Source organism: Letharia lupina (assembly GCF_014066315.1).
Source record: "Letharia lupina isolate WasteWater1 chromosome Unknown contig_2, whole genome shotgun sequence".
Classification (NCBI taxonomy): domain Eukaryota; kingdom Fungi; phylum Ascomycota; class Lecanoromycetes; order Lecanorales; family Parmeliaceae; genus Letharia; species Letharia lupina.
This window is the reverse complement of record NW_023502971.1, coordinates 2,475,370-2,490,230: the sequence shown is the minus strand read 5'-3', so window position 1 is coordinate 2,490,230 and position 14,861 is coordinate 2,475,370. Positions and strand designations below refer to the sequence as shown.

The 14,861-nt window shown below is 31.8% G+C and overlaps 3 protein-coding genes and 1 non-coding gene across 4 annotated transcripts; 2 read left to right on the top strand and 2 right to left on the bottom strand.

Annotated features, from left to right (window-relative positions):
• Positions 1-2,959: 2,959 nt before the first annotated feature.
• Positions 2,960-3,630, top strand: HO133_004773 (uncharacterized protein; the record flags this gene model as incomplete). Its single annotated transcript, XM_037295686.1, has 2 exons — positions 2,960-2,992; positions 3,043-3,630. The coding sequence occupies 2 exons, from the start codon at positions 2,960-2,962 to the stop codon at positions 3,628-3,630; spliced, it is 621 nt and encodes a 206-aa protein (XP_037157687.1).
• A 1,073-nt stretch (positions 3,631-4,703) lies between these two features.
• On the bottom strand, positions 4,704-4,775 carry HO133_004772. The gene has a single exon. It is a non-coding gene; the product is annotated as a tRNA-Met (tRNA).
• A 5,291-nt stretch (positions 4,776-10,066) lies between these two features.
• Positions 10,067-10,414, bottom strand: HO133_004771 (uncharacterized protein; the record flags this gene model as incomplete). Its single annotated transcript, XM_037295685.1, has 2 exons — positions 10,067-10,138; positions 10,262-10,414. The coding sequence occupies 2 exons, from the start codon at positions 10,412-10,414 to the stop codon at positions 10,067-10,069; spliced, it is 225 nt and encodes a 74-aa protein (XP_037157686.1).
• A 1,419-nt stretch (positions 10,415-11,833) lies between these two features.
• On the top strand, positions 11,834-13,922 carry HO133_004770 (uncharacterized protein; the record flags this gene model as incomplete). Its single annotated transcript, XM_037295684.1, has 5 exons — positions 11,834-12,391; positions 12,459-12,544; positions 12,602-13,517; positions 13,609-13,692; positions 13,749-13,922. 5 exons carry the CDS (start codon positions 11,834-11,836, stop codon positions 13,920-13,922), a joined length of 1,818 nt encoding a protein of 605 aa, XP_037157685.1.
• Positions 13,923-14,861: the final 939 nt, after the last annotated feature.

Below are 14,861 nucleotides of genomic sequence, written 5' to 3'. Positions count from 1 at the left end.
ACCTGATTTTGTACTGTACTTAGAACCTGGCCCCGGAGAGGTCTGGAGAATCAATCTGTCCATTCTACCATCACATCCCTGATATTCTAACAGGTTATAAGCTCGATCTGCAGGGCATACAGGCTAAGTCGCTATAATGCCAGCTTCCTACAAGACTAATTCAGGTATAGAGTCATAAGTACGTCGTCACATCGTTACAAAGAACCCTCGTCGTCGCAAAAAACCCCTCGTCGTCGTAAAGAACCCTTATTCGAATAAAGAGTCTGTTACATTGACGGGCGTTGAGGCTGGAATAGCCTGTTATTATTGTTGAGGCTGGAATAACCTATTATTATTAAGGCTGGAATGGCCTATTGTTATTAAGACTGAAATGGCCTGTTGTTAAGACTGAAATAATCTATTATTATTAAGACTGAAATAGCCTATTATTATTAAGGCTAAAATAGTCTATTATTATTAAGACTAGAATAATCTATTATTATTATTAAGACTTAAATAATCGAATTATTATTATTATTATTATTAAAACTTAAATAATCTATTATTATTAAAATTAAAATAGTTTATTATTATTAAAACTAAAATAGTCTATTATGAATAATCTCTTATCGTTAATAAGAGTTATATATAGTTTTATTTAATAAGTAAACTAGAAGCGTAACTATAGAGAAGTATTAAAATTTAGCCCTTACGTATCTAAGTTATCGTATTTTCCAGCTATCTAATTTTATACTATACTTAGAATCTAGTCTATTACGAGCGTATTCTATATTACTCTTAATATATTATTTAATTCTATTATCTATTAGAGTCTAGCGTATCTTAATAGAGATATCTACTATTATTTAATATCTTCTATTTATATATTTATTCGATATCTAATTATCTTATTTAATATATCTATATTAATATTATATCTATTTTAATTCTAATATAATAATATTATAACTAGATTACTTTACTTACTATATTTAAATTAATAGATAAATTTAAGAAATCTATTAATAGAGACTTTAATAAGATATTAAGTTAAGTTATTTTATAGATAATATATTATAAAGAATATTTATTAAAATAGCGTAATAATTTTATAATTAGTTAGAGAAATAAAGTAATTATTAGATTAGTTTATTTATACGATTAATAAATTTAAAGAAATCGCTATCTAACTTAATAACTATATAATTAATCTCTTAAGCGAAGTAAAAGTATTTAAAAAAAAAAATTATTTATAATTTTTTACGATAGTTTAAATAATCTATAAATTAAGAAAAAAAGTCTTTATAAAATATAATACTATTTTTCGAATTTATATAAAAGTCTTATAAAAGATATTATAAGAAATTTTTATTTTCTCTTCTTTACTTAATATTTATAATATTAAAAACTCGAGAGAAATAACGTAACTCTCTTCTTTTTATTTTAAACTTATTATAAATTTCGAATATATAATTAAATAAGATAAATTAAATTAATAATCTTCTTATTTAGATATTTAATTAATAATAGTTCTTACTATCTAATAATATAGTAGAGAATATTAAAACTATTATTAGTATATATAAAAGAATAAAATAGAGCTAAGCTTAAATATTTTAAATTTATATATATAGCTAATTATAAATTTAAAGTTATTACGCTCTTTAATTAAATCGACTAAGTTATTATAGATAAATAAATTAATATTTATAATTATTAAAAAAATATCGCTTATTAAAGTTCGCTCGATAGTCGAATAGCTTTAATTAAAAAATAGATAAGAGTATATAGTAAAAGTTATATATAGAGAGTTATTCGAACTTTAATTTTTTCTAAGTTCTATAGTAGAGAAATTAATAATTCTTCGTAAAAATTTTTAATTAGCTCTATAAGGCTATTATTATAGAATTTAAAAAAAGTTAAAGTTCGAATAACTCTCTATATATAACTTTTACTATATACTCTTATATATTATTTAATTTTAAAATAACATTTTTATTTTCTATTTAAATTTTAAGATTTTTTTTTAAATTATAGAATAAAATATAGGCTTTTAGAGAAAAAAAAAATTCTAATTTAGTCTTATAATTATTAAAGCGTAAGGAAATTAAATATCGCTTATTAAAGTTCGCTTATTAAAGATCGCTTACCTATTTACTCGATAGCTCTAATTAAAAAAAAATTATAAATTTAATTTATAGATCTTTACTCGTAAATTAATAATAGATTATTAATATTAATTAATTACGCTATTAAATCGATAAGAAGTCTAATTAATTTCTTATTATACTTTATAATCTTCGTTATTAATAAGATTAATTTCGAAATATAGCTAAATAATATATAAATTTTAAGATTAAAAAGAATAAGATAGTAAATTAATAAGATAAGATTTAATAACGCTTAGAGTAAGTTAATATTAAGATTAAGAAGCTATAGAAATATAATAGAACGCTTTAATAATAGCTAAATATATTATAATAATATATATTTAAGAATTTATAAACTATTATTAAGATATAAGCGTTAATCTTATTAAAGTCTATTTAAATTCTACTCTTTATTTATAGAAAAAAAAAGTCTATTAAGCTATTAAATTCTTTCTTTTTTATTAATAATAAAAATCTCAAATAAGAGAATTAATTAATTAAAATAAAGAAAAAGTTATTAAGTAATAAGAATTATTATTCTATTAAAATATTTTAAAATATTTATCTCTTATTATAGATAGATAAGAAAGTAATCTTTTATATTTTAAATAAAAGATATAGAAGTATTAGAAACTTCTATATATTAATTAGCGAGATTATAAATTAACTAGCTAATGTCACGGTACGCCAAGGCCTCCTCCAGAGCCACCACCCATTTGGGCCTAGCGTGGCTTGGCACCGCACATATCTGCCCTGTGGGCACATAGAATAATCAACATCTTTACACCACACACCCAAATCATGACATAGTCACATTGTCTCCTGACAACATGGTAGCAACACCTGAAGATCATTCAACAGGCGTCTATTAAGTTTATTTCGCTCCCACACCAGTTGCCTACTCCTCCCCTAGGACCCCACCTACCTCAACACCAAGTACGCTCCTACACCAGTACTCACAGTCCCACGAGTCGCTACACGACCCCACCGTCCACTAAGCGATCCTTTCAATAGGCCAGTCGCTATGCCTCTCAACAGCAGCGAGATCACGATCCCTGGCTTCTCAGCAGAGCAAGTCCGCTCCATTACCAAGCTCATAGAGGAAGCGCTTGACACGGCACTTGATAAGCGATTTGGACCACTGCAGCCACAGCAAAAGCAAGCAGTCATTCCGCCAAAGCCGGCACAGCCACCGAAGCAGGAACAAGCGCATAGGCCATTGCAACAGGCAAATATGGAGAAAATTGCGGAGAAATTTACGGAGAAGAACAAGAGCATGGGCAGCACCAGTCCTATTCAATCGGGCACACTCTCCACAATCCCACACCAGGCCACTATGCAGAATTGCGGAGATCCTTCCCCTCGCCTCAGCAGTAATCCACTTTCTACCTCGCTTCTCGCCTCTCTTCTCGCCTCTCAACTCGCCTCTCTTCTCACTTTCGCCTCTCCGCTCGGCTACATTCGATTCGCGAAGGATATGGAGGCTATAGGCCAAGGATAGGTGCATGGATATATGGACGGCGCATGATTGATGTAGCTATCCAGAGATGCAGCCACGAGGACGTGTCTTTTTTTCATTCTTTGCGGGCATGTTGTCACGGTACGCCAAGGCCTCCTCCAGAGCCACCACCCATTTGGGCCTAGCGTGGCTTGGCACCGCACATATCTGCCCTGTGGGCACATAGAATAATCAACATCTTTACACCACACACCCAAATCATGACATAGTCACATTGTCTCCTGACAGCTAAGATCTATAAAGAAATAAATTATTATAAAAAAATAAGATAAGATTATAATTTTCTTTAATAGATAATCTAGTTCTTTAATAGATTTTATACTTAATTATAACGAAATCTATCTAAGAAATAATTTTGATATTAAGTTATAAATATATATTTAACTTTATATTATTTTTATAAGTCTTTCTAATCGAAAATCTATACTCTTAAAAAATATTAAGAAATATCTTATTAGTATATATAAAAGAATAAGATAGAGCTAAGCTATAAAATCTTAAATTTGTATATATAGCTAATTATAAATTCGAATTCGCTACGCTTCTTAGTTAGACCGGCTGAGTCATCGCGGGGAAATAAATTAGCGTCCGTAATTATTAAAATCTCTTATCCTACTTTTAACCCTTTAATAACTTTACTATTTTCTATTGAAATTTTTAGATTCTTATTTTAAATTATAGCCCGCAACTTGCGCTTTTTAATGCTTTAAGAATTTTGAAATTCGGTCTTATAATTATTAAAAGGCAAGGCACTCAAATATCGCTCACCAAAGATCGCTCACCAAATTTACTCGATAGCCCTGATCAAAAAAATGATTATGAATTTAATTCATAGGCCTGTCACGGAAAAGCGTGCCTTATCGCTAACCGTTGCGCCAAAGCGCCAAAAGAGCGTGGACCCCTGCCTGAACAGCAAGAATCCCCTAAAGCACACTATATCCGTAACAATTGCACACTTCGAAAAATGGCGCATGTCCTCATGCGCTGGCCTACACGCATAAGTATCGTATATAGGAACCCCCCGGGTGTGACCCCGTAAGCTACTTGTGGCCTGATGCTCCGCAGGGGATTCGAACACTCCTCCTCCAGGTTATGAGCCTGGCGTGCTGCCAATACACTATGCGGGCCAAGTAACCTATTCAGACTGTCCGGGTCACACCCGGAATCGAACCGGTGTTGCTACCATTTGTCACGGAAAAGCGTGCCTTATCGCTAACCGTTGCGCCAAAGCGCCAAAAGAGCGTGGACCCCTGCCTGAACAGCAAGAATCCCCTAAAGCACACTATATCCGTAACAAGGCCTTTACTCGTAAATAATAATAACTTATAGTATATAAGCTATAAACGATATTAGACTCTAGTCTTTTATAAAATTATTTCTAGAATTATTATAACTCGAATAAAAAAGATAATTATCGCTATATTCGAGGATTATATATCTTTTATTATTATATTAAATATTTATATCTTAAATACTTTTTAGATTATATTAAAGATAAGAATCGATATCGATTTAAAGAATTTTATATATTTTAATTATAGAGAAATAAGTTATTTAAGATAAAATTATCTAATATAGAGATAAACTAATATTAATAAAAAGATCTTATAAAATATAAGAATTTATAAACTTATTATCGACGACGAATATAAGATTAATTCATTATCTAACGCTTATAAAGTTTCTAAGAATTAAAGAAATTAATAGCCTCTATTAAAATTATAATAAGAAGTATTTATAATATATATTTATTAAATACTCTTAATAATTCTTTAATATATCGTTTTTTTAAAATATAGATTACGCTATTATTATAAGAATAAAAATACTTATTTTAAAACGCTTTTATTAATAATAAGTATATTAGAATATATATAGTTATTAATAAGTCTCTAGTTTATAGAGTTTATAAAGAACTATTATTAGAATTAATTTCTCTATTAAAATTTAAATCTCTTAAGAATTATTAAATCGCGAAGAAGTTTATTATCTACTATTTTTTTTTACTAATAATAATAAATAAATATTAAAAGAAAATATATTCTATACTTATTATCTCTCTTATATATAATTTCAATTTTAAAAAAATTATAGATAAATAAGTATAAGATATTTCTCGATATAATAAAAGATAAGATTTTTTTTATATTAGATCGCTATAATTATAACGATAATAAGATCTTAATAATAAAGAATCTCGCTATCTTATTAAATTTAAAATCGAAGCTCTTTATTTAATAGATTATTTTAAAAAAGAAATTTTTCTCTTAACTTATATATAATAATAACTTAAACTTTACTATTAATTTAAATATCTTTAACGAACTAATTAATAAAAAGGAATTTATATCTACTTTTAAAAATATAAGATAAAAATAAGATATAGACTTATAATTTATTAATATTATCGAAATTAATATTATATTATACTATTAATTAGCGCGTAATAAGAGAAATTAACTATTTATTATTATTATAAATAAGATCTATAACTTATTATTAAAGAAGTTATCTTCTCGAAAAAAACTACGTAATTTTTAGATATTAATTAATAAGCTATATTCTTATAACTTAGAAAAGAAATATAAAAGATACTATAAATTAAATTACTTTATTTAAATTAGCGCTATTAAAGTTATTAGCTCTAAAGATATTAAATAAAAACTCTTTATTAAATATTATAATTTTTTAAATATTTTCGATAGAATAAAGATAAACGAACTTCTACTATATCGTCTTTATAATTATAAATTAAAATTTATTAAAATCGATATCGTTAAATTATTAAAGAGTTAAGTTTATTTTATATTAGAATATAAGTTAAAATAGATTAAGAAGTATTTAGATAAGTATTTAGAAAGGAATTTTATAATATCTAATTATACTTCGTTTATATCTCTTATTTTATTTATTAAAAAACTAAATTAAAATCTACGCTTTTATATAAATTATCGAAGACTAAATACTATTATTAAGAGAAATCGATATTTAATTTTATTAATAGATAAGATTCTCGTAAAAATTTAAAGTTATAAATATCTTACTCGATTAAATATTATAGTCGTATTTAATAAATTACATATATATCTCGATAGTGAAAATTTTATTATATTTATTATCTTTTTTAATATATATAAGTATTAAGTACTTTTCTTTAATCTAATTAATAGTCTAATTATCTATTAATAATATATAAATAATATTCTATTTAAATATTTAAATAACTTCTATTAAGTCTATCTTAATAATATTCTTATTTATAGTTAATCGAGAAAGAAATATATTATATAATTTCGAAAGATTTCTTAAAAGCTACGAAAGATTAAATTATAAATAGATATTCTTAAATATAAACTTTATATCTAAGAGACGAAGTTTTTAGATCTTCTTATTTCGATTAATAATTTTTAAATAAACTTTATTAAAATTTAAGTTATTATTAAATAACGAGTAAAGATCTATAAATTAAATTTATAATCATTTTTTTTTAATTAAGGCTATCGAGTAAATTTGATAAGCGATCTTTAATAAGCGAACTTTAATAAGCGATATCTGAGTTCCTTACGCTTTAATAATTATAAGACTAAATTTAGAAATTCTTTTTTTATCTAAAAGCTTATATTTTATTCTATAATTTAAAAAAAAATCTTAAAATTTTAATAGAAAATAAAAAAGTTATTTTAAAATTAAATAATATATATCTAATTAGAGTTATTCGACTATCGAGCGAACTTTAATAAGCGATATTTAAATTCCCTGCGCTTTAATAATTATAAGACTAAATTTAGAAATTCTTTTTCTTATCTAAAAGCCTATATTTTATTCTATAATTTAAAAAAAAAATTAAAATTTTAATAGAAAATAAAAAAGTTATTCTATATATTAATAACGTATATCTATTTTTTTAATAAGAGAGCTTAGAAGAACTATCGAGCTAATTTAGTCGATCTAATTATAGAGCGTAGCGAACTCGAATTTATAATTAACTATATATATAAATTCAAGATTTTTTAGATTAGTCTTATCTTATTCTTTTATATATACTAATCTATCTCTATTAATTTAAAAGAGATATAAGTCTTTATTAACTTTTATAACTTCTATCGTTAATTTATTAGAGATTTTTTAAATATTATAAAATTTATAATAAGACTTATAATTAAGAAAGTAATATTTAATTAATTACTAATCTATTAAAAAATCTTTTATTTACTAAAGATAATTATTATAAAAGCTTTAATTCTATACTATTTTAATAAATCGAAAAATATTATACTCGAAATAGATTTCTCTAATTATATTAATAATAATATTCTATTTTAATATAATTATAATAGAATCTAATATCTAATAGCTTTCTATAGTAAAAATCTTACTTTAATTAAATATAACTATTAGATCTATAATAATAAAAATTTAATTATTATTCGCTATCTAGAATATTAATATCTCTATTAAGATCTTTATAGATTATAAAAGCTTAATATACTTTATTAAAGAAAGAGATCTAAACTATTATTAAGCTCGCTATTTAAATATACTATTCAAATTTAATATTAAAATTATTTATTATCTAAAATCTTAAATTATTAAGATTAATACGCTTATATATATAATTAATTTTAACTTAAATAGTTTTAAAAATAAATAATTAAAGTAGTAATATTAGATAATACTTATATTTAATTATTTAAAACTTAATAATATTAATATTAAAATATATACTATTAATAATCTTATCTTTTATAAAATAATTTTAAAAAATAAGATTAATAAATTTTATAATAAGATTTATAAAATAATTACGAAAGATAAAAATAAACTTCGCGAAGTTACGTTTAATAAGTGCTCTATAGAGAATAAGATACTTTACTATAAAGATCGCTTATAAGTATTAAAAGATCTATATATTAACGTTACTCGCGAAGTATATAATTAGCTCTTATATAAATATTTCGATATAATTTATATCTATAAGTTACTTAAGCGAGAATTTTATTAATAAGATACGAGTAAAGATTTGTAAATTAAATTTATAATTTTTTTTTTAATTAGAGCTATCGAGTAAATAGATAAGCGATCTTTAATAAGCGATCTTTGATAAGCGATATTTGAATTCCCTACGCTTTAATAATTATAAGACTATATTTAAGAATTCTTTTCTTATTTAAAAGCTTATATTTTATTCTATAATTTAAAAAAAGAATTAGAAAACTTTAATAAAGAATAAAAAAGTTATTCTAAAATTAAATAATGTATATCTATTTTTTAATTAGAGCTATTCGACTGTCGAGCGAACTTTAATAAATAATATTTAAATTCCTTACGCTTTAATAATTATAAGATTAGATTTTATAATTCTTTTTTTATCTAAAAGCCTATATTTCGTTTTATAATTTAAAAAAGAAATCTTAAAATTTTAATAGAGAATAGAAAAGTTATTCTAAAATTAAATAATATATATCTATTTTTAATTAAGGCTATTCGGCTATCGAGCGAACTTTAATAAGTAATATTTAAATTCCTTACGCTTTAATAATTATAAGATTAGATTTTATAATTCTTTTTTTATCTAAAAGCCTATATTTCGTTCTATAATTTAAAAAAAAATACTTAGAATTTTAATAGAAAATAAAAAAGTTATTCTATGTGTTAATAATATATATCTATTTTTTTAATAAGAGAGCTTAAGAAAGCTAGCGAGCTAATTTAAATAGTCTAGCTAAAAGACGTAATAACCTCGAATTTATAATTAACTATATATATAAATTTAAGATTTTTAACTTAGCTCTATCTTATTCTATTATATATATTAATATTAAATATAAAGAATTAATTTATAATAAGAATATCGATAATAATAATTTAATAAGATATAATAGTAATTATATTTAACTCTCGCGATCGAAATCTTACTAATTTAACTCTTTTATCTACTTTTTTTAAATTAATAAAATACTTATAAATATAATTAAAGAAACTTACTTACTTCTATAATTAAATAAACTAAATCGCGAATTATCTTCTTTTTAATTTAATTTACTTTAATAACTCATTAACTTATACTTTAAGTAATAATAAATTATCGAATTATATTCTATATTTGGATGCAATTTGATATTGGGGTATGATTCGATAAGGATTCATGCTTTCGGGGTATGATTCGGTAATTTTGCCCGGTCTGAGAACCAGTCGCACAACCAGGCACGCAAAGGTGGCATAGGATATGGTAGTAGGAAAACCTTCATGCCTTAAGACTATGCTTAAGACTTCATACGCAAATTTCCTGAAGGTCTTGTCTAACGAGCAACCTATCCTCCCGTTCAACATAGGCCCATACTTTGAATTGGGTGGCTCCAGCGGTCACATCTCAGTGATTACCCCAAGCCCCTGAAAGCCAACACAAGGGCGTTAAATATCAAGCACCAGGCCGCTTCCTCATATCCGAAGTCGCAATTTTGTAAATCTGCTGGGTAGCCTCATCCTTAATCTGATGAGCAAAACAAGTCAGCCTCGTAGCCTTGACTGAAGGAATATCGGGTCCCCACCAAGTAACGTGGGCTTTCCTCGCTGCTCCCTTCCTGCTGCCTTACTTCTCCTTTTCTCCACACACCTGCAAGATATGCAATCTCAGTGACTGCCGACCCATAGGACGCTGGATATTCTCACTTGTACCTTGTTGTAGATAGTACACATTGTCCTGAAATGCGTACTTGGTTGCCTCGATGCTGTCCACAGGTGGACTAGGGGGTGGAGCTTTGGGCATCGTCGCCGCTGAAGACTCGGCGTTTTTGGAGTCAGATAGTGCCTACGCAAGTAAAGGTCTTCCTTGAACTACGACTTTGGACGTGCGGATGGCCGACCTTCGTATCACTGAAGTCTTGCGCAGCCTTTTCACTAGCACGATATGCAAGCTGACGTGGGGGCCAACGACTCGCCGAGCCTGATTAGACCCCACGATTGTTGAGAAGAAGTGGTGATACCTCCAATCGCAATGCGGGAAGAGTCGGCTTTGGGCTTCAAGGCTATGAGGACGTACAGGCTGCTTCTATGTCACAGAAATCAGGCGCAATCGTAGCACATGCGGGAGGCACCACTCGTTAAGTTTCCAAAATCTTCTTGTTGTGCAATGGTCCCTCTCTATGAAGCTAGTCATCTGGCACTCTTACATCCCTCTAACAAAACTCCTCCTAAAGTTATTCTACAAGGGGGTTGCATTATAGGTAGCCTAATTAACGCCTGTTTTTGCAGCGCTTGGTTAGGTACTCGTCACAGGCTACAACTATTCTCATCAGCCACAATACTTTACATACTTGATTTTTCGTAGTTCCTGGATCAGCGAGTCTATCGAGGGAAATTCATTTTGATCTCAAACAATCAAACCGACGAACAAATATCATACACAATGGAAGTCGGCGCCCTCCCAAATAATGAGAGCAGAGCTTGAACAATGATCACTATCAGCAAGCTGAGATGTGTGACCCACTATCGGCTACCGCCAGCGTTCTGGCAGTGGTCGGTTCCGCTGCACAAACTTGTGAATTACTTTATCAAGTATTCAGCTCATTCTCAGAAGCTCCAGAAGACCTCCGACACCATATGGCAGCACTTGAAGCATTGCAAGCAACTTTCAGGACGATAATCACCCTTGAGACTGCTTTACCCTTTGATCTACCAACATCGCCGGTATTCAAAGATAGATTGCAGGAATGTATGCTTGACCTTCAGTATATGGAGAGACTCGTGAAGCCACTTTACCTTCAGTCGAAAGGAGACAGAGTTAGAAGAACGTGGACGCGGATACGTTGGTCTTCCCCAAATCAAAGGCATAGGATGACGAAGCTTTTGGCTCGAATTAATTCCTATCATACAACCTTCTCACTGGATTTGCTGTTACTGAATATGTGAGTTCAAGGCCCCATGCTTACTGCTCAAGATAAACCTGATAGCCCTTAGTCGCTTGGGCCTTCGTCCCAGAGAGAATGTCCTATCCTGCCAAGAGAAGCGTTGCCAATTAGCGAATGTTGGAATAGGCCAACAAAGTCTCGAAGATATGTCTGATCGATCTAGAGGCGGTTTCCTGGGAATAGAGAGCGACCAACTCCCTATTACCCAACGCTCTCTTCGTCTTCCACCGCAGCTAAGGTCAGAAGATGTGGTGGAACCACACCGGGTACTTCAAAGAATGTACAACGAAAGCTACCAATCTCCACTCGCTGGTACGTGCTTGATATCGACCAAGTCCCTTGCAACACACCGCCCGGATAATTTCAACAACGAGCGTCTCGATTCGTCCAATTGCCGATGTCATTTATTGGGACATCGGAGGAGCTGCGCGGGAACGAGTCCTCCAAGAAGTCAATTCCTGAGGCACTTCGAACACCTTCCCTGGCGCGCTGTTCTGTGGCTTGGACCAGTCATTGAGCAGCGACGGAACGATGATACTTGCTCTTGTTACAGACCATTAGCATTTACTGTTGGGTATGGATTCGGATTTGCGATGACAGTACATCGTTATTGTCCGTTCAGAATTGAGCTAGCTGGCTCTTTTCAGAGAAAATGGAAAGAGCCTAGTCTAGGCTTTTCTACCCACTGGAACTTGTCGCTACCGAGGATTCTACCCTGGGAGTCGGAGATTGTCCGTTTGGCTTTGGTGGGGGATGCAGATGCTGTCAAAACGAGCTTGCATACCCTGTTCTTAACGCCTTTCGATGTACTACCAAACGGTTCAACTCTTTTACACGTATGTCTCGAGCTTCGCTTGTAGGACTGGGTGTCCTGATTATGTAGGTGTACTGATTTCGATCTAGCTTGCTGCCTCGCAAGACCAGTTTCTCTTGGTGGAATATCTCCTTCGAAAAGGTGCCAAAGTGAATGCGAAGAATGACTTCGGAGAGTGAGTCTCTGTTTTCGAGTGTGTCCTTTAGCTCCATATCACTAAAGGTCGAAACAGAACTCCTCTCCACTGTGCCGTCTCACTGTCGAAGGACTACCGGATATGCCAGATACTCCTTGACAACGGTGCAGATCTTGATAACGAGGATGCTGGTGGCCACACGCCTCTACACACCTTCTTCAGCCCAGTGGTTGAGCAAGTCTTACGCTATCATGGATCGTATCTTGACTTTTCCCAGCAAGACAACAGGGGCAGGAATTTGCTGCACTACCTGGCTTGGTCCAGCAAGACCACTGGCGATCTCTTCGGACTGTACCACAAATCCAGCAAAGTCAATCTTCACATAGCTGATGCGGAAGGAAAATCAATGTTACATTTCGCTGCACAACGAGGCAACAGAGCCATTATTGAATATATTTGTGACTCGGTCCTCAGCTTCAATATCAACAGCAGAGATATATATGGTAATACAGTCATACATTACGCGGTTGAGAGCAAGCGCGCCAGCAGCATCATTCCGATGCTGGTGACCCAAGGTGCTGACATCTGGGCGAGAAACCTCCACGGGCAAACCGCTCTGCATCTGGCCGCGAGACTGGGTAGATTATCTACTGTGCAAGCACTGTTAGCACACGGGCCTACGAACTTGTTACGCGTGAAAGACATATACGGTATGACTCCAATACATACGGCGGCTCAACACAAAGCCGACACTGTTTTGTCTTGCTTAACGGCCGTGCAACAGCCACGTGATCTGGTCCCCGAAAACACCGACGACGAGACAGTAGCCTCTGGTATAGACCTGGACGGCTCTGACAAAATTCCCGCATTAGTAACTCGATCTCAAGACTATGCGCTCCCATCAAGGTTTCGGAACGGCGATTCCCGATCAACCGCTGCAGACTCTATGGGTTGGACAAGACCTTTATCGAAGTCAAGCTTCGGAAACCCGCAGGCCTATTGGTGCATCCCAGTAATACTGACCTTGGCGCTTGCCGTATGGAGCATCTTGTCCTTTGTACTTGAATCTGGGTCGCAACTCAAGCTAAGTCGACGAGGTACAGAAACAGATGGACGAAGCAGATGACTTCTCAGTCCTTAAGGACAAGGCGAGCAGGCGGACTAGAACAGGTGCTCGGACATTCTTGGTGCGGTTCGGCTGAAGCCTAGAACTAATTTCATTTCTTTTTCTTCTCTCTACCAGATGTTCTTTGTCCTCCCCAAGCTCTCTCGTTGTCCCAGCTCATATTCAGTGGTTAAGAGCTTTGTTGAGAAGAAACGAGAACTTAGAAGAAGCAAAGAGGAAGCCGCCGAAGACCGAAGCAAGATGAATGGCATCCGACGTACAGATCTTAGTAGGATGTTTCGATCGATATGATAGAGAAGCAAAATTTACGTATCTTGATTCCACACGTGTCCATATCAGACCCGAAACTACACATAACATCCAAAGCATATTTTGACCAAGATACACGTTCAATTTGCCCACATTAATATGAGGCGTCTAAGTCCATTCTCAGATCCAAGGCTCCGTAGCTATATACGAAGGATCAAACATCCCTGGTCGACAGCTTATGCGGGGGGTAGTGTATCTCCGGATCTACATCACTTGCCATTTCTGTGGATTTGGTTACTGCGGTATCAGAAGGAATACTCATACTGCACTGAAGCAGCGCACTAGCCACAGGACTGGGTGTGCAAAACCCATAGGGGTTAGAAGCGAGATCTTTAGCACAGTTTTCGGAGATGGGAAGTTCTGCCGTGGATCTTGACCGTATTGAAAGCGCAGTAGCATCATCATCCAGCTTACACCTGAAAGATAGCAACTTCCCATTAATTAGCAGTTCCAATGTAGGATTCACCAGGGTCCCAAAAGCTACATGGTCTACTGTTGTAATCACCGCACGGATCATCTGTCTGCCCGACAAGTGATACTAGTCGAGGATATACGATTGGATGCGCCACCGAAACACCTTCGCCCATTATTGTCATGTAACGGTTGGGATCTCTCGAATACAGCGTCAAGGTCACCGTCTCGGCCAATGCCGAACCATATCGTGTCCTCGTCATTCTTGTGTGAGGCTTCTTGATCTCCTTGATCGCGGGAGGCCTCGACATGATTCGATATGTGTCAAACACTAGGGGATCAATTTTCTCGTGCTCATCCACTCCACGTTTGCCAGGTCGATGTGGACATTCTTTGTCACAGTAGACATCGCAGAAGCTGCAATCGCGTTAGACGCGGAATGAGTTTGGCTGCTCTTTCATTAATAGTATATCTAGTATAAGATTTACTTTTTATTTGTCTAATCTCTTA